Below are 24,731 nucleotides of genomic sequence, written 5' to 3' on the forward strand. Positions count from 1 at the left end.
AGGAGATCCAACCAGTCCATCCTAAAGGAAATCAGTCCCGAATATTCATTTGAATGGCTGATGCTGAAGCTGAAATGCCAATACTTTGGCCACCTGATGCGAAGAACTGACTCATTTGAAAAGACCCTGATGCTGGGAAAGATTAAAGGCAGGAGGAGAAGAGGACAACAGAGGATGAGATGGTTGGATGACATCACCAACTTAGTGGACATGAGTTTGAGCAGGCTTCGGGAGTTGGTGATAGACAGGGAAGCCTGGCATGCTGCAGTCTGTGGGGTCGCAAAGAGTCAGACGCGACTGAGCAACTAAACTGAACTGAACTGACACTTTTTACCATTCTTCTGGGACATTTTTAACTCAATACCAGTTAGGGAAGCTCTTCATGAAAAAAGGGATGGAGCAGATGGAGAGACTTAGAAGGCAGAATTGTTAGGGAATTTGAGTGGAAGGAAGAGTCTAGTATGATTTAAAGGTTTTTTTTTTTTTTTTTTTAATTTATTTTTGACTGTGTAGTCTGTAGGTCCGTGGGGGTCAATGGTTGTGGTGCACAGGTTTGGTTGCTCTGCGACGTGGTGTATTCCCAAAATAGAGACTGAACCCATTTCCCCTGCATTGGCAAGTGAACTCTTAACCATTGGACCACCATAGAGGTCCTTGATTTTCAGTTTTTAAAGTCACTTTCAGAGAGTAGAAGACAGTCTGCAGGGAAGAAGTTACATTAATTTTTTTTGCAAATATACAAAACACAGGGAAACACTCTTTCCCTATGCAAATAAATTTTTTTCTTAATAATCAGATAAATAGATTCTGTCAAGTGTAGTACTTCCCAGAGTGTTAATATCTTGACATGTGTTGTTTGACTCTTAAAGAAACATGTTCAGGATGCAATGTAACCTCAATGTCAGTACACAGGTTACTCTGATATTTCTTGGTGATAATGTTCATTAGACAGTTGGAAGTATGAGTCCAAATACACTTGAGAGAAAGTTGATAATGATGTGGAGATCATTAGTTATGTGGGTTAATTCCTGGGAGTAGAAGGTTATTTGGGGACAGAACTGAGAGGCAGAATGTGGATCAACACAAATAATTAAAGGCTAGGAGAAAGCAGATAATCCAGTGATGTTCTGGAAATCAAAGAAAGGAAGGGTTTTGAGAACTGGGGTTAAATATGGTCAGATTACACAAAGAGGTCAGGCGTGATTAGAAATGTGTGTGTCTCTTGGGCTTGACAACATGGAGTCCGCCAGTTACCCGGCTGTGTGCATTCACCAAGGGTCAGGTCAGATTAGAGAGTGCAAGGCTGGTATGAGAATGAGGTGAACACCATCGATGCAGACCACTCTTTCAAGAAACTAAATTCTGCAGATAAGAAGAGAAAAAGCTAGAGTATACTTGGTAGTTTCTATGTGTATGTGTTTTGCAAAGTACACTCTTTATGAACCTGTCTACTGGTTAAGAAAGTAATGGAATGAGCACAGAAGAAGTGACAGAGAGGCACCTGTCAGTTAGAGAAAGCCCTTTTGGCTGTGTTAAGGATTTTCGACTTTATCCCAAGAGCCATAGATCGCCACAGGAAATCTTTTCTCATAAGTGCCAGGATCAGATTTGCAATTTAAAAGGACTTTTCTTGTTGGTAGGATATCCATTTAAAGCTTCTTTTTCAGGTTTAAGATTAGAGAGGGGGTGGTATAGATGGAAAGAAGTAAACTTTAAAAAATTATTTAAGAGGTAGAATCAATATGATTTTGATTCCTTCTACTTACCTTGCAATGGGAACCTACTAAGGTGCTCCCTGTATACTTTAAAAATTGTACATCCAGCTGAAATCAGTCCTGAAAGCAAGAGGAACCTATTGACCTTGAATTCATGGCTGTTTGAGTATCCTTAATTACACTGCATGTTGTGTCTGGCTGTTGAGATGACATATGCTTCTCACAGGCCCCTTCTAACTATCTATTTGTGAGTGAGTTATAAAACTTCTAAAGGAGCTTATAGTTTGAGCCAAAAGGAGTCAAGCCATTCGGTGTCTTTAGTGCTTTCAGTTAGCCATAGATCTCTACTTGTATTGTAGCTTTTCCAATATTAGTTTAAATCAATGCACAGAGGTTTATATAATCTAAAAATAATCATGGGAAAAGCAATGTGAATCTAAGTATAGAAATGATATAAAAAATAAGAGAAGGAAAATAATATGAAATCAATTATAAGATTAAGACTTGAAATAGCATGCATTTTAAGTAAAATAAGGCATCAGTGCTTGTGAGTTGACCTGAAAATTTTGGCTCTGAGTTTCCTGTTAGGCACTACAAAGAATAAAGGAAGTAATTAAATGAGTCAGAGCAGTTATGAGAAAGGAGAAACAAGTAATGAGTAAATTTTCTATGGGTCCTTTCAGAATAGATTATGTGATGATCTAAACAATTTAAGCCAGTAGATGAGATTTTTTTTTTTTTTTTAATATATGATAGAAGAAATATATGTGGAATGTTAGGATAGTGGTCTTCCTGGCCAGGAAGAAACAGTGCAGAGACTTTTTTCTTGTAGTGAGAATTATCGTGATGCCTGATAATAAGGTGTTAGATTGAAATTAAATATGTTGTTAGAAGAGAGGAAATGATCAGGTCAAAATTTTAAAGATGCCAATAGATCCTTCTGATAAATATTACCTATGAAATGCTTTTAGCAGAATATACCAAGCCTGTCTCAGCTGCTTATGGTAAACATATCTCATACTTAACTTATGACTTTATGCAGCGCAGGCCATAGGAAAATGTCACTGTTAGTTATGTAATTATCAGAGTATAAAATGGAGATTAAAAAAAAAGGTGAAAGTGTTGGTTTGCTCAGTCATGTCTAACTCTTTGCAACCCTATAGACTGTAGCTCTCCAGTTTCCTCTGTCCGTTGGATTTTCCAGGCAAGTATACCGGAGTGGCTTGCCCTTTCCTACTCTAGGCGATCTTCCCAACTCATGGGTTGAACTTGAGTCTCCTGCATTACAGGCAGATTCTTTATCATCTAAGCCACCAGGGAAGCCCAAAATGGACATAACTCATGAACAAATAGCTTTTCTCGTCTGATCAGCTGTTTAGTAAACTTATGTGTTCCCTTTGGGCCAGAGTTTATCCTAATGTGATGAGAGCTTCATTGATGTCTATGTCTCACAATTTCCTGTATCCTTAGAACTATTAGTAAGGCTTGTGATTCTGTGAGTCACTGATTCCAGGGGTTGAATTTGATCATCCGGCTCTTTTTGTTATCCCACTTTCTAGCCTAGTGAACATTCAGATTTGTGGGTTTCCTTTGTAAGTCTTAAAATTTTTCAGCATTTTATGCATTAAAATTTTATTTTATCAAACATTAGAAACCAATGCAATACTGTAAAGCAGTTATTCTTCAATTAAAAGTAGATAAATGAAAAAAATTTATTTGGTCAGGGAAATAATAATATAAACATTTTCAATAATCAAAGATAGGTGTACATCTTATATTTGATGAGAACATCGCTATAATCCTTATAGAATAACCCACCTCCCCTGTACATCTCTTTGAGAAATTAAGGGACTCTTGTCTTTCTGCATGTTAAGCTGTTTCTTTTTTATTTGCCTGCCCCCTAGTGCTAAAAGCATGATGCTAAAGCTGAAACTCCAGTACTTTGGCCACCTCATGCAAAGAGTTGACTCATTGGAAAAGACTCTGATGCTGGGAGGGATTGGGGGCAGGAGGAGAAGGGGACGACAGAGGATGAGATGGCTGGATGGCATCACTGACTCGATGGAGACGTGAGTCTGAGTGAACTCTGGGAGTTGGTGATGGACAGGGAGGCCTGGCATGCTGCAATTCATGGGGTCGCAAAGAGTCGGACACAACTGAGCGACTGAACTGAACTGATGATGTCTTCCTTTCTATTATTTTTTTCTGTCTACCTTTTGATGTTTTGTGAAATAACTCCTTAAGGTATACATTTAATAAAATAGTTCCTCCTTCCCCAAATAATGTATAAGTAAATTTATGATGCATCTTTTAGTGTCTTAAAATGGAGAAAATGCAAGGGTCGATCTTGGAATGCAACTCATGCTTTCACTCTGCCAGGCATCATTATGATTCTGTCATAAGCACATTCCTACCAGTGATTCCAAATTAACATCACCTCCCATAATCATCCAGGGCATGAACAAGGATTTAAAAATCATCCACCTTTTCCTCTGAGCTTGTATTCAAAGAATCTGCTAGTTTATTGCCTTGTGTATTCTAAAAGGTCATAAGTTATTTTGGGATGTGATGGTCATTTTTCACAGTTGGGTGTTGTGTAGCATGCCTCTTCAGAAATTCTGTTCTAATGAAAAAAAAAAAAGCAGCAGTACATAAAGAATGATCTCAACTTTTTAAGAGAGAAACTTTTAAAGATAGAATTATTTTTAAGGTAGAGTTATTTTTAAATATATTGTTACTTATTTCTATGCACACAGGAAAGTCCTGGTGATTGGGTTGGGACAGTTTGAGTGTGTCATTCTCTACCCTAAAGCACTCTGCCTGCCCACCCATGATTTCTAAGTCTGGCTTATTTGGCTTTTCCACTGCCATGTATTGATATTTTATAGTTCCTAAGATTTTTCTATATAACATGGATCAGTTCATTCTGTCTTGCTACCCCCTTCCCTAGAGTATTAGCTTGAGTACTTTGGTTGTAAGAAACACAAACTAATTTGGTCTAATTCCCTGGTAACTCAGTTGATAAAGAATCTGCAGTGCAGGAGACCAGGGTTTGATCCCTGGGTTAGGAATATCCCCTGGAGAAGGAAACGGCAACCCATTCCAGTATTCTTGCCTAGAAAATCCCATGGGCAGAAGAGCCTGGTGGGCTGCAGTCCATGGGGTTGCAAGAGTCAGACATAGTAACTAAACCACCAATACAAACATAATTTATTATAAGGGTTTAGCTGTATCTAATGAAGCCCCAAGATAGAGGAAGTAACTTGGTCCAGAAAAGGTCTACTGTGGGAACTGTAGAGAAGTCTGACGGTGTCCCCTTCACTTCTCTACTCTGCACACTGCTTTTTTGTCTCCATGGTGAAATAGCACGGGTGCCTCACTCCTAAATTATATATAAAACAGTCTGATGGAAAACAGACTAGACTTTTTCTGTGTTTCAATGCAAAATTCTCAGATGAAACAGTCCAGTTGATTCTGTTTCGATCACTTATTTGCTTTCAGTTCAACAAACTCTAATCAGATGTGAGGTCACCTGACACGCCTGAGGCTGGCCAGGCCTCTCCCGTGGAGGTGTTGAGAGAGCAGTTCTCAGAGGAAAGGCGGGGTTACTATGAATCGGGGCTGATTCCCATAGGAATTGTGGTGGATAATTCATTTTGGTCTGTGTGTATATGTTAGTCATTCAGTTCAGTTCAGCTCAGTCGCTCAGTCGTGTCCGACTCTTTGCGACCCCATGAATCGCAGCATGCCAGGCCTCCCTGTCCATCACAAACTCCCGGAGTTCACTCAGACTCACGTCTCCATCGAGTCAGTGATGCCATCCAGCCATCTCATCCTCTGTCGTCCCCATCTCCTCCTGCCCCCAATCCCTCCCAGCATCAGAGTCTTTTCCAATGAGTCAACTCTTTGCATGAGGTGGCCAAAGTACTGGAGTTTCAGCTTTAGCATCATTCCTTCCAAAGAAATCCCAGGGCTGATCTCCTTCAGAATGGACTGGTTGGATCTCCTTTCAGTCCAAGGGATTCTCAAGAGTCTTCTCCAACACCACAGTTCAAAAGCATCAATTCTTCGGCGCTCAGCCTTCTTCACAGCCTTGACTAGACGGACCTTTGTTGGCAAAGTAATGTCTCTGCTTTTGAATATGCTGTCTAGGTTGGTCATAACTTTTCTTCCAAGGAGTAAGCGTCTTTTAATTTCATGACTGCAATCACCATCTGCAGTGATTTTGGAGCCCCCCCAAAATAAAGTCTGACACTGTTTCCACTGTTTCCTTAGTCATTCGGTCACATCCAACTCTGAGACCCCAAGGATGGTAACCCTGCAGGGTCCCCTGTCCATGAAATTCTCCAGGTAAGAATACTGCAGTGGGTAGCCATTCCCTTCTGCAGGGGATCTTCCCAATCCAGGGATCGAACCCAGGTCTCCCACATTGCAGGCATATTCTTTACCAACTGAGCCACGAGGGAAGGCAAATAAAGCTATCTGAATTTCAGTCGTGTCTGACTCCTTGTGATTCCATGGACTGTAGCCCAGCAGGCTCCTCTGTGCATGGAGTTCTCCAGGCAAAAATACTGGAGTGGGTAGCCATTCCCTTCTCCAGGGGATCTTCCCAACCCAGGGATTGAACCCAGGACACCTGTATTGCAGGCACATTCTTTATTGTCTGAGTCACTGGGGGAAGAGATTTTTGGTCTGAGCTCCATTTATTGTTGGGAACTTCATCTCCTTCCCCATCCCTAATCCTACCAATGACAAGGTCTCAAGTCTATATACATCCATGCATGCAAATATATCCTTGAAAATGGAGAAGTAGTTCTGTTTCCTGTTCCAAATAGTTGAGAATCTCAGCTTCAGCCTGGCTTGGGGTAGCTGTGATGCAAGGGCTTAGTTTCGCTTAGAGAAACAGTATGGATTATTGGCTGTAGAATAATTCGGGGCTCATTAAAACTGAGGGGATGAGATGGCAATTGATTTTTTTCATCCTTCAAGGAGCAGGCTCTACTGCTGCTGTTTCTTAACAGATATTTGTATTAGTTCATGTTTAGCCTTTTTGTCTGCTGAGGTGGTTAACATGTCACAGAATTTTGACTCCAAATTCATGACTTCAGGTTTGAGAGAGCGTTCCATTTAGCAGAGCTTCTCTCTGCTTCAGGAAATGCTTTCATGTTAGAATTGCTTTGTTATGGGTTATAAAAGTAAGGGTTTAAATATGTAATTTTCTGAGAACATTCATCAACTGTGACTGGAAAAACAACCAAGTACATTATACATTGAAAGATCAATGATGCCATTTATATATATGAGGGACAGCATTACTGTTCTACCAGTGGTCATTATGTTGACCATATTTGTTTAACTTTGTGGATTGGCAAATGTTACATTTTTAAAAAATTGAATCCAGAACCATAAGAAAGCCCTTAATAGTGGAAATACTTAATACCGTTCTGAAAAAAAAATTATTTCAAAGAATAATATCAATATATCCTTTATGAGGACATTGCCTATATTCCATAAAAGAAAAATGATGAATATGTAAATTACAGCGATGCATTATTGAGGAATGTTTGTAGAAATGTAAATACGATCATCATAAATACTATTTCAAAAGGTTTATTGAACCAGTTTTTAATGTCTTCAGCAATATGTTCATCCTGGATCTATATTTACAACCCTGTCATTAATTTTAAGTCATGAAAGTGCTTTCATAGGCTTCTTCCAAAATATTTATGTGCAACTAGGAGAAAGGAAGGGCTTCCCTGGTAGCTCAGACAGTAGAGAGTCCATCTGCAATGCAGGAGACCTGGATTTGACCCCTGGGTCAGGAAGATCCCCTGAAAAAGGGAATGGCAACCCACTCCAGTATTCTGAGGAATCCCATGGACAGAGGAGCCTGGTGGGCTACAGCCCATGGGTTCTCAAAGAGTTGGACATGACTGAATGACTAACACACAACACATGAGGGAGAAAGGGAAGGAGACCAATACTTCCTGAAGAGCTTTTGTTCCTGGTACTGCGCTAGTTACATACAATACCCTGGGAAACAAGGCAAAGGTGGTCCTTATCCTATTGGAGCTTTCAGTCTTGGGAGAGAAGCAAATTAAATGGAATCAATAAATTACACAGAGCAGATGTTCAGGAAAGCACCAGGATTCAGGGTGACATCAGAAACTATTAGGCAGCCCTCTGGTCAGAGTTGGCTGATGTCAGAAAGGAATGAACTTTAAAAGTGTTAAACAGGTTTTACACGACAGCATTCAGTGAGTTGGCATGACCTTATAATTATGCCTTGTAATGAAAAGGATCCAAAATGCAGCATGATTGTGCATGTAATTGCTATCTAGAGTCAAGAGAACAACCAACATGGTAGCCCAGATGATTGCAGATCTTTGAAAACTACAGCCTTCTTAAATGTGGCTACTTCTTCCAACATAGCTGATTTCTCCCTTCTTAAAATTCTTCCAGGACACCATACTGTTTTCCTCGGCCTCTTCTCTCATCTTTATCCTTCTACCTCATTGATGGCTCTTTCTCAGGATTTTGGGAAGGTCTCCTCTTCTGCTCCCGTTCATACTGCCATGCCTTTGTCCTGGCTGGTGGTTCTCACCAAGAGGAAGGTGTGCCCCAGGGGGACATTGTGAAGCCACATCTGGCTTTTAGTAGGTTAAGTTCAGCTGTGACTGCCCTGATCTCTATCTTCTAGTTTTGCAGTCCACAAAGACCATGAGTTTTCTATTGGAATTTTGGTCAGCTTATGTATGTGGGCTGCCCACAGGCTTAAAGCCACAGGGATGAAAAACTAACCTCATGCTGTTCCTTTCCTCCAACTGTTGATTCTTGTCTAGAATCCTTCTTTCATTCACTCTCTAGGGCTCTCAGGTCATTAACTGTTGTATTTTACTCAGTTCATGGTGGCTCTCTGAGGCTAGCAACTGCCCTATGGCAAGTGGAATCCTTCTGATTATTTCTTGGACATACAAATTGTATTTCCACTTTAGAGCAGAGGACTGGAACAGCCACTAAATGGGTGTTATCAGACGCTGCATTTAGTGTCAGGTCCTTTGATGTTCTGGTGGTGGTTTAGTCGCTAAGTTGTATCCGACTCTTGTGACCCCATGAACTGTAGCCCACAAGGCTCCTCTATCTGCGGGATTTTCCAGGCAAGAATACTGGGGTGGGTTGCGATTTCCTTCTCCAGGGATCTTCCCGACTCAGGGATCTAACCCGTGTCACCTGCGTTGCAGACAGGTTCTTTACCAATTGAGCCACCTTCAGGAATAAACCATAAAAGAGAGTGGAGTGGTTAAGCCTGCCGTAACCCTTGAAAATATTATTACTGTTGTATTGGCTAGATTTCTTGATCAGGTAGGTAACAAAAGAACCTGTGGTAGACCAGCCTTCACTCTGAGCTGGAAAATAACTCTGGCATCTGCAAACCTTGCCTGCTTGCATAATTAAATTCAGTTTCAGCAGAAGTGAGAAAGCTTTGCTTTCCTGGAGGCTTCAGCAAATATCTCTTTGCATTTCTTTCTTGTGACTGGCTGACTATTTCTGAATCAATCATTGTGCTGACAGGATAGAATGCTGTGTTTTCATCCTTTTGTGTGTATCAGTTTTATCTAAATAACATATATGTAAGTGAGGAAGAGACAGCGCTTCAAAAGAAATTTCAAGAGAAGAAACAGATGCTAGGCAGCTCTCAGCAAATCCAGTGACATTGTCATGATTCTTGCTAGATACATGGACTTAAGTACTTTTTATTTTACCTGGATGAAGGAATACATTTGACTCAGTCAAAATCTTTTCACCCTGATAACATTTACAAATTATCATTTTCACAATGTATGGTAAGAAGATACTCTCAGAAAAGACAAAAAGAGAAAATTTACCAGTATCACCTTACTATTCTGAATTCTGAGGCCCTGTTTTCATCTAGTGAGAATTTGGTATTTTATGACATGTAACATCCATTCTGGTGAACCTAAAATATATCTTGACACCAAGGCCCTTTCCTATGTCAGCTATCAACAAAGTTGATATGTGTTACAAATATAAAATTCCTGTAAGTTGACTAGGGGAGAAATACATGTTTAAAATAAAAAGAAAATGTATATTATCAACCAGCAGTACTATTTTAAGTCTTTTTTTTTTTTTTTTTTTGTAAAAGAGAGCATGGATACAGAAAACCCTTGGATTTAAGCTTATTTTATTTCTTGTACTCCATTGAAATTATTATTAAGGATGCTTAAATTGTACCATGTTTGGTCGGCAAAAACATTTTGAAGTTAACTTTTTTTCAGTTTTACTATTTTTTTTTAATTGAAGTGTAGCTGATTTGCAATGTTATGTTGATTTCTGCTGTACAGCAAAGTGACTCAGTTATATACACACACACAAATCTTTTAAAAATATTCTTTTCCATTATGGTTTATCATAGGATACTGAATATGGTTCTCTGCGCTATACAGTAGGACCTTGTTGTCTGTCCATTCTCTACATTAAAGCTTATATCTAAGCTAATTCCATCCCAACCCCCTTTGGCACCCACCGACCTGTTCTCTATGTGATGATTCTGTTTCATAAATAAGTTCATTTGTATCACATTTTTGATTCTACATATAAGTGATCTCATACAGTATTTGTCTTTCTCTTTCTGGCTTACTTCACTTAGTATGATACTTGAAGTTAGCTTCTGTTGTGGGCTTAATTGTGCTCCCCTAAATTCCTAAGTTGAAACTCTAGCCCCCAATATGGCTGTATTTGGAGAGGAGCAATAATGAGGTTTAAATGCAGTCATAAGGATGGCTCCTGATCTGATATTACTGGTGTCTTTACAAGAAGAAAGACGTGGAGCGTGCACATGTACAGAGAGAAGGCCAGCTGAGCACATACAGGAAAGATGCCATCTGTAAGTCAAGGATTTGAGGGGCCTCTGGAGAAACCAAGCGAGACCTGCTAGCACCTTGGACTCGGGCTTCCAGCCTCCAGAACTGTGAGAAAATACATTTCTGTTATGGAGGCCACCTCTCTGTGGTTTTCTGCTCTGGCAGCCCTGGCAGAATGGTATGATTCCCGAGTCCTTCTGGATATGATCCTGGTAGTTATTTGATGGCTTCTTTGCTGTCTGGTGGACGATGCTTTAGCTAGTCTGTCATCTTATGTGTTTCCTGCCCCAGACCCAGGGGAGGCATTTCTTCAAAAAGCACTGACTTCTTGAGAGGTGTGGTATTTCAAGATTATAATCTGGGCACAAGAGGGACCCTTTGCCACATGATTTGTCATTGTTCCTAGGCCTTTTCAGTGAAACTAGGGAATATATATTTTAAAGGTAAATTTCTTGATGCTTTCATAATGATAGTTTAAGTCAAGATTGCAAAGTTTTACTTAAGCTCCTCTTTACTATGTCTGTATCTCTTTTCATCTTCACTAAAAACATCCTGATTTTCAAGGATACAGAATAGAATTAGAGAATAGAATTTGGATATTCCATAACTGCTTATTGTTTATATCCTATTTCACTCTCAAAGCAGTTTCAGCATAGCATAAAATACAGGTTTTAGTATTTGTCCTGTTTCTTCCTTCAGTGCGCTTACATTATAAACAATATATTTTGTCAGTTTTCTTTTAATTTATTTATTTTTAATTGAAGGATAATTGCTTTACAGTATTCTGTTGGTTTCTACCAGACATCAACATGAATCAGCCATAGATCTTTTAAACCCTTTCATTCTTTCTGATTTTTCACAATCCCTTATTTTCCACCCTTTGTTTCTCTTAGGTACTACTTTTGTATGATTGGCTCCTGTGCTCCTTCTAGTTTATTCTTTTCTTTGGAATGTTTTTCTTTCACCTTTAATTCTTTCCTGAGTACTGTCACCTCACATCTGAATTTTTGAAATTCTGATTTGTGTTGTTCTTTTATGCTTTGTGTCATCTTTTAGCTTGTTTTGAAATAACTTGGCTGATTTTTTTATTTCTTTTTGGGGGAGTGCATGTCTTTCTGGCATGTTTTCTTTGTCTGTGGGGATGTTATTCTGTTCTTTATTCCTTTTTATATTATAATAACTCTGTGTGAGATTTGACCTCAGTATGTTTTGATATTCATTTTATGTGAAGTTAGTTTTTTTCCTTGAAAATTTAGATTGAGATAGACTTCAGAACAGTTTTTGTGACTTTCCAGAGTTTCTCTTCTGTTGGTTTTTGTGTAGTGTTTGAAAGTATGGCTGCTTGTTTTCTGAAATTTCCTGGATTTGTTTCCTTTCCCACTTTGGTCTAGGCATTCTCTGTCTGTGTCTCTTAAATTCTTCTACTGTTGAGTTTTAATTCCTCTTCCAGACGTTTCTCTTCTGTGTGGGGTTCTTCCCTGGAAAGGCACCTGCTGAATCTGGGGCATTCATAGGGGTCTGGATTGCTCCTGCTAATTCATTCCTTTTCATCTTGGCTCCTTTGTGCATATCCAGTAATGGAGAGGGCAAAACTTTCCCAGTTTCAGCTGCTAGTTGCAGATCGGGTCACTGTGCTTTTCTGTGAATGCCTCTTGGCTCTTTGGGCTTCATTTGTTGTCAGATTCTCCAGACATTAGCCCTCTGCTTCATTTGTCTCCCTCCTGCCATGACTCTGATACTGTGAAGCTCTGTTGGCTTGTTGCTGGTTTCCCCCCTATCACGTATATATTTTGAAGGTTGTGGGGATATTCCATCACTCAGTTTTGTTATATTTTTTGGATTTAATTTCAAATTGTCCTATCTGGTCTGTGTGGAGACTGGGATATTGTGAAATGATGCTGCTACTGCCACCATCTTTCCGGAATGCCTCCCAATGATCCCATTTTAACATATTAAAAAAATGTGCACGAGCAGGTAGATGGTTGTAACAGCTGCTTAAGCTGGGGAACAGAAAGGAAAACATATTAACTAGTACTGCTGCTCCTGGGTTAGAAATCCAGAAAAGCCCCCACAATTCTGGTTGAGGGTCACTTCAATAGGGAGGCTGCTGTTTTATTTTTAATTTCATTTTGTTCTCAGCACTTTAATTCTTGCAGAATGTGGTTTTACAGATCAGAAACCCAGCTGCTGCTCCTGACCTTGGGTTGTGCACTCTTCTTGTTTCATAAGCAACCTCAGTGATTCCCTGTTCTTTGAAGTCAGGCTTTGACATATTTTAAAAATATATCTTACCATGTGGGATATGTTTGGGTTTTATCTGGCTTTGCTTTCTTATGATTCCGGTTCTATTTACAAGGAGAAAACTGTATTCTGGGCATTTTATCAGCAAGCATCTTATTATGTCCTTTGTGCTTATCAGTTCAGTTCAGTCGCTCAGTCATGTCTCTTTGTGACCCCATGGACTGTAGCACGCCAGGCTTCCCTGTCCATCACCAACTCCCGGAGCTTGCTCAAACTCATGTCCATCGAGTCGGTGATGCCATCCAACCGTCTCATCCTCTGTGATCTCTATGCTTATACTGTGAACAGAATTAAGATATGGTCCTTTCCCTGAGGATGTGTAGTTCTGAGATAGGAGATATATGGGCTCCAGGTTAGACCATTACAACTGGCCTGCTGTTTGAATTTCATGGGGCAGGAAGAAGTGAGGTTCAGGCTGGATACTTAGTACTAGCCTCCTGTTTGTATTTCTAGAGACATGAGGTAGGTGGGCTCCAGTTAAGGCATTTACAGTCAGCCTCGTGTTTTCCCTTTGAAATGGAAGTAACAGAAACAGGGTTAGTAGCCAGTCTTTGCCTCTTGTCCCAGGTAGCTTGGTGGGTAAAGAATCCACCTTCAATGCAGGAGATGCAGGCTCAATCCCTGGGTCAGAGTGGGCCTGGCAACCCTCTCCAGTATTCTTGCCTGGAGAATCCCATGGACAGAGGAGCCTGGTGGGCTGCAGTCCATGGGGTCACAAAGAGCCGGACATGACTGAAGCGACTGAGCATACTCCATAAACACCTTAAAGTAACAGTCACAGCAGTAGTCAAGGTAATAGTCAATGGCAAGGACAAAGAGGGGCAAAACCCTGTGTGAGTAAAGGATTAAGGGATCTTCACTCCTCCCCACCAACCCCTTTTGGAACAAGGGAGACACTACATATGTGCAGAAAGTCTCCTTGGGGGTCAAAAGTCAGAGAATAACACCAAAGCATAATGAATTTTGCTCCCAGAAGCCTTCACTTCTAAATCCATCTTGGCTGAGGGGTGCATGTGCCCCCAGGGGAAGGTCCCAGGGGAGGGTCCCAGGATAGGTCAGGTGTAGTAAAAGAAACCAGATTATTGGCTAAAGGTAAACACAGACCCAGATGAACTGACTTATATAAATGACTTAACTGCCTCTTTGCCACTTTCCTCCTCATTAGGGGGACTCCCCCACCCTTTCTCTCCAGGTATGCATCTCTGCCTTGCTTCTATCTTAACAAAACAAACTGCTTCTCTGTGTGCTCTCCCACTCATTGTTGTGCTATGTCTGTAATAATGAACTTTGTATCTGTGTTTACAGTTCTAGCCTCTGTTGACAGTTGCATTTTTCACTGCGGGCAAAGATTCAGGGAAAAATAGCTTCTAGCCCTTGCTGCTCTGGGGGCTAGGATTCCTGATTTTCCTCCGGGTTGCCCAGGTTCAATTCCTGGGTAGGGAATTAAGGTCTCGCTGCACGCCACTGCTCACTGCTAGATCAGTTCATCTTGCCTATCCTTTGAACTGACACAGAAAGCAAGGCAGCTAGTTTCTTGTGGTCTCTTTCCCCCTCATTGAGACCTTAAGTTACTACTGATAAAAATATTGTGCCAGTTAGACATAACTAGGTCTTTGAATTATAGTCTTGATTTGACTTGGAGTTTAGTTTGATGTTGGCATTACCAACTTCCACGATTCTGAATTAGTCTGGTTTAATCAATGCAGATCCTCATCAGCTTGAGGAATGTGTTTGCTCTAAGTGGTCTAAATTGCTAACCATATGTATTCAGTATACCAAGACATGATGGTTGCTCTCCTACCTTATATTTAGAAAGCAGGGTAATTTGTAGCATTTTTCTGAGTTTACTTTCCACCATGTAAAATTGGGCACAAAGGCAAATGTCAGCTCTATGATTTTATATTTCAGCTAATTTTTATTTTTCAATAAAACTCCCTGGATGATTCTAACCTGAACTTTATTTTCTTAAAGTTTTCCAAACAGATGACTTCTTTAGAAAGAGAAATTGAAAATGGTCAGGTGTGTCTGTATACAAGCCATTTATAGATTGAGGACCGTGGCTTTCCTCTCAGTGGACTGGTGGTCAATATGACAGCTTGAGAATCACTCTGCCTGTTTCGGAACACCAGCTCCACTTTTTTGTATTATGTAGGTATGTGCCATTGGGCAGTGGTCAAAGCCTCTTTACATCTGTTTCCTCACAAGTAAAATGTGGTAGTGATGGTACCTATGTCATAGGGTCCATGTGAGGATTAAATGAGATAATGCATATGCATAATGGATCCTTGACTGTTGGTTTAATGAATGGAAATTGAGTCTTTATGATGTACAACGCTCTGAGCTGGATAAGTGGCATATGATGAAGAATAAAAATCCCTCCACTTAGAGCTTAGTAGTACAGATGAGGGAACGAATTAGTTAGTAATCATATTTAGGAATATAACATTACAGCCACAATGAGAGAATGCTAAGGCATAGTATAGGTATTGGAGCTGTCTGTAGGGTTAAGGAGAAGGAAACGGCAACCCACTCCAGTGTTCTTGCCTGGAGAATCCCGGGAATGGGGGAGCCTGGTGGGCTGCCTTCTATGGGGTCGCACAGAGTCGGACACGACTGAAGTGACTTAGCAGCAGCAGTGGGGTTAAGGAAAGTTCCCATGGGAAGACTGAGTTACGATCTAAAGAAAACTAGATGGGAATGAAGTAGGGGAAGGTGTGTGTTGACTGCAAGACTGTCCAAGACAGAGGGAAGAGCGTGGAGGAAGGCTCTGTGGCCAGTGTGTACTTGGTGAATATAATGAAATTAAATAAGGCAGTGTGTGAAGGGAAGAGAACCATAGCCAATGTTGTTTGAGATGCACCTGAAGCTGGAGGCAAAGAAAACATAGTCCAACTTGGGGCCTTTTTCAGCTGTGTGTAGAAATGTGACCTCGCAAAGTGATATTTAGGTATTTAAATTCTGGAGAGATATTTGCAATGATTGATTATTATTATTGTTGTTACTGTACTATTGTCATTATTTTTATTCCGTAGCAGTCTTTCCCATACCAAATATGTTTATATCCTTTAATGTTTATTCATTGGTTGTCTTCCCCAGTCTCTATTATGGTTTTTCTCTAAACTTTTAATCCCTCTATCTTTGCATTTAGAAAGAAGGCTGAGAAGATAGCTTTGTTTTCTTTCAATCAATTTTACTGTTTGAAGTGTAATTTGCTTTTGTATAACTTTTATGCATCATAAATAAAAAACAATTGCCAAAATGTTACCTACTGTGATACATTTTATGCATCTCAGCCTTTGTGAAATCCTTAAACACACTGCTGTTTATTTGTCTAACTTACATAGGCTAAAACCTGAGGCAGAATCTGTGTGGAAAATGTGGAGTTTGAAAAGAGGCTGGTGTGTCTGTGTGCACATTCAAGTATTTTGTATTTACTGATCTACAGTTGGTCAATGAAGAGCCAAGGTAGGAGCTGTGCAACGCAGAGATCAAAGGCCTAATTCTTCCTCCTACTCCCAAATAAGGGAGGAACTCTTTTGGGTTAGGCCATATAAATACAATGTCCTGAGCTTTACATAAAACCTGGGTATCCTTGGGATGGCTTAAGGCCCACGTCTTGAGGCACCCTCAGGTTTGTCTTTTTCAGGCACTTTGCCAAGCCTCCTACCTTTATTTTTGGTTGGGGGATAACTGCTTTACAATGTTGTGTTAGTTTCTGCCATACAACAACGTGAATCAGCCATGCGTATGTTAGTCATTCAGTCTTGTCCAACTCTTTGTGACCCCATGGACTGTGGCCCACTAGGCTCCTCTGTCCATGGATTCTCTGGCAAGAAAACTGGAGTGAGTTGCCATTTCCTTCTCCAGGGGATCTTCCTGACCCAGGGATCAAACCCAAGTCTCCTGCATTGCAGGCAGATTCTTTACCATCTGAGCCATCAGGGAAGCCCATATGTATGTGTTAATATATGATATTTGTTTTTTTCTTCCTGACTTACTTCACTTCTGTATTCTAGGATTTCTGTATTCTAGGATACAGATTCTAGGTTCATCTCCCTCACTAGAACTGACTCAAATTCATTCCTTTTAATGCATACCTTGTACTTTTCTGTATTCTCTATCTTGCCTGCTATGGATAAATATGTATGCCTTGGGCTCCTATCCAGGATAAGAGTTGTTAATCATATATCATATTTTTGATATAAATAATCAAAAATTGTTTCTGATTTTTTCTGTTGTGGTAAAATATGAAATGTACCATCTTAACCATTTTATAGTGCCTAGTTTGGTGGTACTAAATACATTTATGCTGTACAACCATTGTTACCATATCCCTCCAGTATTACTTGTATCTTGCAAAATTGGAATTCTATCCCCATTAAACATTAACTCCGCAGTCTCCTTCCTCTGCCCTGCCCTAGCCAACCACCATGCTACTTTCCATCTCTATGATTTTGGTGACTCTAAGAACTTCATATGGCATTTGGGGACTTTTATATTTCCATGCAAATTTAAATAATTTGTTCTAGTTCTGTGAAAAATGCTTTTGGTATTTTTATAGGGATTGCATTAAATCTGTAGATAGCCTTGGGTAGTATGTTCATTTTAACAATATTAATTCTCCTAATCCATGAACATGGTATATCTTTCTGTATGTTATGTTGTCTTCAGTTTCTTTCATTAGTCTTACAATTTTCTGAGTACAGGTCTTTTATCTCTTTAAGTAGGTTTATTCAGAGATATTTTATTCTTTCAGATGTAACTGTAAATGAGATTGCTGAATTTCTCTTCCTGATAGTTCATTGTTAGTGTATAGAAATGCAACAGATTTCTGTATATTAATTTTGTATACTGAATTTGTTGATGAGCTCTAGATGGTCATCTAGTTGATGATCCTCTGCTGTCTTGAGGATTTATATGTGTACAATCATGTCATTTGCAAAGTGCTAGTTTTACTTCTTCCTTTCCAATTTGGATTCCTTTTGTTTCTTTTTCTTGCTTGAGTGCAGGGGCTAGACTTAAAATACTGTGTTGAAGAAAAGTGGTAAGAGAGTATTCTTTTCTTGTACTGGTCTTAGAAGAAATGATTTCAGATTTTCACCATTGAGTCTTATGTTAGCTGTGGGTCTGTCATATATGGCTTTTATTATGTTGAAGTATGTTCCCTCTCTGCCCACTTTCTAGAATTTTTTTAAAATCATAAATGAATGTTGAATTTTGTCAAAAGCTTTTTCTGTATCTATTGGTATGATTGCACAGTTTTTATTCTTCAATTTGTTAGTGTGGGGTATCACACTGACTGATTGGTTGGGGATATTGAACTATCCATGCATCATGAGTTTTAAATACAGTGTTGAAAATTTGGTTTGCTAATATTTTGTTGAGGATTTTCTATTTTCATCAATGATTTTGGCCTATTATTTTCCTTTTGTGATATTTTTGTCTGATTTTAATATCAATGTGGTGCTTGGTTTGTAGAATGAGCTCTGAAACTTCCTTCCTCTGTAATATTCTGGAATAGTTTGAGAAGGATAGATGTTAATTCTTCTCTAAATGTTTGGTAGAGTTCACCTCTGAAGCCATCTTGTCTTGGACTTTTGTTTGTTGTTGTTGGCTTTGTTTTTTTAATTACTGATTCAATTTCATTACTGGTAGTTAGTCTGCTCATATTTTCTGTTTCTTTCTGGTCCAGTCTTAGAAGATTGTGTGTTTATAGAAATTTTTCCACTTCTTTTATTTATTTTTTTTTAAATTTTTGATCATGAGGCATATGGGATCTTAGTTCTCCAAACAAGAATTGAACCTGCACTCCTACATTGGAAGCACAGAGTCTTAACCACTGGACCACTAGGGAAGTCCCATGTCTACTTCTTTTAGGTTGTTCAGTTCAGTTGCTCAGTCGTGTCCAACTCTTTGTGACACCATGAATCACAGCACGCCACGCCTCCCTGTCCATCACCAGCTCCCGGAGTTCACTTAAACTCATGTCTATCGAGTCAGTGGTGCCATCCAACGATCTCATCCTCTGTCATCCCCTTCTCCTTCTGCCCCCAATCCCTCCCAGCATCAGAGTCTTTTCCAATGAGTCAACTCTTCACATGCGGTTCCCAAAGTACTGGAGTTTCAGCTTTAGCATCAGTCCTTCCAGTGAACACCCAGGACTGATCTCCTTTAGAATGGACTGGTTGGATCTCCTTGCAGTCCAAGAGATTCTCAAGAGTCTTCTCCAACACCACAGTTCAAAAGCATCAATTCTTTGGCACTCAGCCTTCTTCACAGTCCAACTCTCACATCTGTACATGACCACTGGAAAAACAGCCTTGACTAGATGGACCTTTGTTGGCAAAGTAATGTGTCTGCTTCTGAATATGCTGTCTAGGTTGGTCATAACTTTCCTTCCAAGGAGTAAGCGTCTTTTAATTTCATGGCTGCACTCACCATCTGCAGTGATTTCGGAGCCCCCCAAAATAAAGCCTGACACTGTTTCCACTGTTTCCCCATCTATTTCCTATGAAGTGATGGGACCGGATGCCATGATCTTCGATTTTCTGAATGTTGAGCTTTAAGCCAACTTTTTTACTCTCCACTTTCACTTTCATCAAGAGGCTTTTCAGTTCCTCTTCACTTTCTGCCATAAGGGTGGTGTCATCTGCATATCTGAGGTGATTGATATTTCTCCCGGCAATCTTGATTCCAGCTTGCGCCTCTTCCACCCCAGCATTTCTCATGATGCACTCTGCATAGAAGTTAAATAAGCAGGGTGAGAATATACAGCTTTGAAGTACTCCTTTTCCTATTTGGAACCAGTCTATTGTTCCATGTCCAGTTCTAACTGTTGCTTCTTGACCTGCATATAGGTTTCTCAAGAGGCAGGTCAGGTGGTCTGGCATGCCCATCTCTTTCAGAGTTGTCCACAGTTTATTGTGATCCACACAGTCAAAGGCTTTGGCATAGTCAATAAAGCAGAAATAGATGCTTTTCTGGAACTCTCTTGCTTTTCCCATGATACTGGACTATAATTCTTTGTGATAATCTCTTAAGACCCTTTGTATGTCTGTGGTGTCAATTGTAACTTCTGTTTCATTTCTAGTTTTGTTGATTTTGGCCCTCTTACTTTTCCCCTTGCTGAGTCTGGCATCTGGATTATCAATTTTGTTTCAAAGAATCAGTTCTTAGTTTAATTGATCTTTTCTTCCTCCCCGCCCCCCCCCCCCCAAATTCTCTGTTTCACCTATTTCTTCTCTGATCTTTATGATTTCTTTCCTTCTTCTAACATTGTTTTGTTGTTGCTCTTATTTTTCCAGTTCCTTTAAGTGTGAGTTTAGGTTATTCTCTCGAGGTTCCTTTTTGTTTGTTTATTTCCTGAGTCTGTATTGCTGTCAACTTCACTCTTAGAATTTCTTCTGCTGCATGCTGTAGATTTTAGATTGTTGCATTTTCATTTTCATTTGTCTCTAGGTTTTTGAAAAATTTATTTCTTGTTTGATTTTTCTAGTGATCCATTGCTTGTTTAGCAGTGTATCTTTTACCTCCACATGTTTGTGTTTTTGCCTGCTGGTGTTAGGGCCAGTTCCTAACACAGCTTGCTGTGGGATCCAGTGTATCCTTAGGTTGGTTTCAACCCACTGGTGTCATTTTACTGGAAGGTATCCAGAACATGAACCTGTTATATGCAGGACTGATCATTAATAGTTGATACATAACATGTAATGTTGCTAAATGAATAAGTAATTATTCTGAAAAGTATTCTGTGTATTACAGGGCCTGATCTTCAGGTTTGCACAGCCAAAAAACCAACATGTTGCACCAAGAAGATGGAGGAGAGATACCAAGTCGTGGCTCGCCAGGATATGCAGCAGGTGCTTCAAACATCCAGCTCTACATTAAAGTTTTTGATATCTCGAAATGCAGCTGCCTTTCAAGGTAAATATATCTTGATTTCTGAAACTGAGGACAAATCTTGCTATGTAATTTACCTGTTATTATTATCCTGGTAAATTTATCTAGGTGTACTTCTTTGTCTTTGTGTATTATACTGGTATAAAATGAAATTTTAGCTTTATTGTAACCTTGATAGCAACTAAACCACCACTAACTTTCATGGCTTGTCTCTGAGGTCATCATCAAGCTTATAAATTGAGTTGGAGTAGGGAGTCTCTTTTGTTAGTGAAATATATGCCTTTCTGGGGTTTCTGCCAGATCTCCCAGTATTCTGACCCATGGTTTACTTCAGTATGAACAGACCTACTTATGAGATTTTATGAAAATAGTCTATAAAACAAAATCCCATTGCTTTTAACTGGATAATTATAGATTCATTTTCAAAAATATAATTTTGAGAAATATTTTCCTAACTTTTCCTCTACCTCCTCATGTGGCTTTTCTAGGAACATCATTGTGATATGTCGAAGTGTAGACACACATTGGCAAATATATGATCTTTTTATTGTTTTAGTCATCTTGTCTGTAAAATTCCTTTTTACTATAATAAAATAGTTTATTTTTTTCTTTTATAAAGCAATAGCTATTCTGTATATGATTAGAATGAAGATAGTTAGAATACACTGCTCTCAAACAAATTTATTGCTTTTGTTCAACATAAAATATAACTTCTGTTGGTATTCCTTTTTAATAAGTGTATTAATGTCAATCTGTTTAAATAGTTTGTGCTTTGTTTACATACAGAACTAAATCACAAAGCTGATTTTTTAAAAAACTCTACTTATCAAATAAAATGAATATAATAAATCAGGAGAAAATTTAAGTTGAGTTAAAATGCAATTCCTGATGAATTGATGATTTTTTAAATAGAAACACTGAAATGTCAGATTTTAAGATGTTTTAATCTAGTAATATTTTTATATATCTTAGAAAAAAGCCTCATTTCTATTATGGAATTTGTTCATGAGAAATTGTTGGAGGAAAATATATTGATATGTATTTTAAGCAAAGATTTGTGACTTGAATTAGCTGAACTAGAAGATATTAACCATCCACTTAAGGTGATGTAATATGATTTTTTCTTATGAAAATGATGGTGTGTATGATAAGGGCAGTGAATAGATCAACGTTACAGAGCAGGGGAGCTGTGGATGAGGACTGTGGACCATATGCTTGAAAAGAGTTAAGTTGGACTCACGTGGAAGAAGACTTAAAACATCAGTTTGAGTTTCAGAGAGTCATTAAAGATTTTTGAACAGTGAAGCTTCATTATGATTTCTTGAAGCTTCATTATGATTTATCGTTTAACATCAAAACTAAATCATTCCAAGTAAGAAGATACGGTCGAAGAAAACCTAATAAATATGATCTACTTTTTTGGATAACAGTGTTAACCATACAGGTGAAAGAAAGTGCCAGCAGTTATTAACATGTAGGGACTCAATGAATGATAGCTGAACATCTTCTTCTGTCTTCAAATATACTCTAACAAACTTTTCACATATTGTTGGATAAATTGATCAAGATAGAGTGCATTGAATTCAAAAGATTGAGAAAAATACAAAACCTGGAGTATTTAGACTTTTACCATGGGTTTCGGCTGCTGAAAACTTTTAGTGTGAAAGTGTCCCTGGTGGCTCAGATGGTAAAGAATCTGCCTGCAATGCAGGCGACCTGGGTTCAATCCCTGGGTTGGGAAGAGCCCCTGGAGAAGGGAATACATCCTACTCCAGTATTCTTGCCTGGATAATTCCATGGATAGAGGAGCCTGGTGGACAAAGAGTTGGACATGAATGGGTGACTAATACTTTCACTTTTATCAGTAGTATAATGACATGAGGTTGTCTCTACTGGAGTGTCTGGTAATATTATGTACAACTTAAACAATTTTTCTATTTAGTAAATTATACCTGTATTTTTACTAGGGTGAGTTTTGCTTTTTTTAAAAAATATCAATTATGAAAGTGAAAAAGAATGGGTCTTTCTTAAATATGATTTGTTATAGTAAATTTTCATGTTCTCCCTTTGTGACATGTCAGTTTTATTTAAGAATCATGAGAAGGCAAGGCAGATTTAGAAGAGATTTGCCTAAAGGCTAACTTTACCGAAACAAATTCTCTTACAGGAAGAATACCTGCTTTTAATTTAATGAATAGAATAAGTAGCTATAGGCTTAGTTCCATAAAAACAAGAAAATATATGTGCTATAAGCAATTTGAGAGATCACATTTGCTATATTAGAACCAAACAAGACACTTTATCAATAGTAAAAGTAAAATGCCCTCTGTCTAGTTTCTGTGTAATGAAAATATCTGCAAACAAATCAGGCCTTTTTTTTTGCTTAAGAAGAAACAAGCCAGTACATTTTGTTGGGAAACTTCCTTGGCTTGAGAGCAAATTACTCTCAATTTACTTCTTAAATCATGTAAGTAGATGTGCTACATTTTGATCTCTTGATTTTTTGATATTTCATGTATATTTCCTACTTCAATAATATTACCTTTTCTTTTTTTAGCCTTTATGTATGTTATAAAAGACTTTGGATTGGGGTGTAGTATGGTCCCTTCTCTCATGGATCTCTTGGGGTTCCACGGAAGCATGTTTTTGAAATAAGCCTTTGGATATCATCAATGGGGATAATCACTTGGGTCCATGGATGTAGTGAGCCCCACATGACAGTGAGATAAAGGCTGGGAGATTGGTGTTGCTCAGAAGTGAGGAAGCTGCCAGCCACTGATCTCAGAAGATATAAGATTATTCCAGTGTACAGTCCACACTTACTTCTGGAATTCAGCACTGGAAGTTAATATATTACCAGTGGGGTAGAATATATTATCAATGGGTTGGAATCCACCTCCTTACTGGGACAACACTTCTCCTTTTTTCATTTAAGGAATCTAATGGTATTTGTTATAGGTTTCCTTAAAATAAAGCAGGCAAACAAAAATATGTTTTTGGAAGGGTCCATAATTATGACCTGGGGCTTCACTATATCCTACATGAATATCCTTATTCATGTAGCTTGTGGCATTTTACAAGATGAAAAGAACAAGTGGGTTTCCTTGTGTCTGTTGCTGTTCATAAATTAGTGGTCCTGTTTGCAAAGAGATTGCTGGCTCCGACACAGTGCAGACAATAACTGTTCTTTATTTTCCAGGGCTTAATAATGTTCATGAATAAAGCAGGGCAGCCTGAAATAATGCACACGAATTTGTTTCCCTTCAGCTGTTTTATGAGTGTGGGATTGCCTGCTTTAAAAATATTTTGGAAATATTTTCATAAATGTTTTATTTATTTATATGCTAAAGTATGGTGTGACTCATGAAGAAATAAAAGAACTTGACAGAGAATATGTCATCTACTGTAGAAAAGTAACTCCTATCCAGCTTTCAAATTTGTCAGGTTTTAAATCACAGCTCAAATAAGAGAATAAGGCTTAGTTTTTTTTTTTTTAATTTAAAACAATATAAAAATTTCAGCATAATTTTTAAAAAATACAATGAAGGCATACTTGGAAGAACACTGTTGGAAGCTTATGTTTTGCTGAAACATTGGGAAGATAAGTGTAAAAAGTTTTAACTTTCCCTTGGAGATAGAACTTTTCCTATTCCTCTCACCTTCAAAAAGCTCACATATTTCTAAAATTTATGGTGTAAACTAAATCTTTACTCTGGAATTTTCTACTTTTATATATATCCTTTAAAAAGTATGCATTATCACAAAAGACTGAGTGATAAATAAGAAAGAGTTAACATTTTTGTTGATTTCATTCTCTGGGCTAAGTGCATTTTCATTTCTTGATTAAAAGTACTTGAAAGATTGATAAGCTTGTCCTCTTGGGTTGAGATGTTACATTTAGGACTTTTATTAAAATTGCATTCCTATTTTCAAT

At 38.6% G+C, this 24,731-nt stretch overlaps 1 protein-coding gene across 1 annotated transcript in view; it reads left to right on the forward strand.

Moving 5' to 3' along the window:
• The window catches only part of GPC5 (glypican 5), a gene marked incomplete at its 3' end in the record, with an annotated part of 839,344 nt that overhangs the window by 21,990 nt on the left and 792,623 nt on the right, over nucleotides 1–24,731 (forward strand). The window contains exon 2 of the mRNA XM_052650326.1: nucleotides 20,660–20,821. Coding sequence (XP_052506286.1) covers nucleotides 20,660–20,821 — 162 coding nt within the window. The remainder of the gene's footprint in view (nucleotides 1–20,659; nucleotides 20,822–24,731) is intronic.

The sequence above is a fragment of the Budorcas taxicolor genome, chromosome 12 (assembly GCF_023091745.1).
Source record: "Budorcas taxicolor isolate Tak-1 chromosome 12, Takin1.1, whole genome shotgun sequence".
NCBI classification, from domain to species: Eukaryota; Metazoa; Chordata; class Mammalia; order Artiodactyla; family Bovidae; genus Budorcas; species Budorcas taxicolor.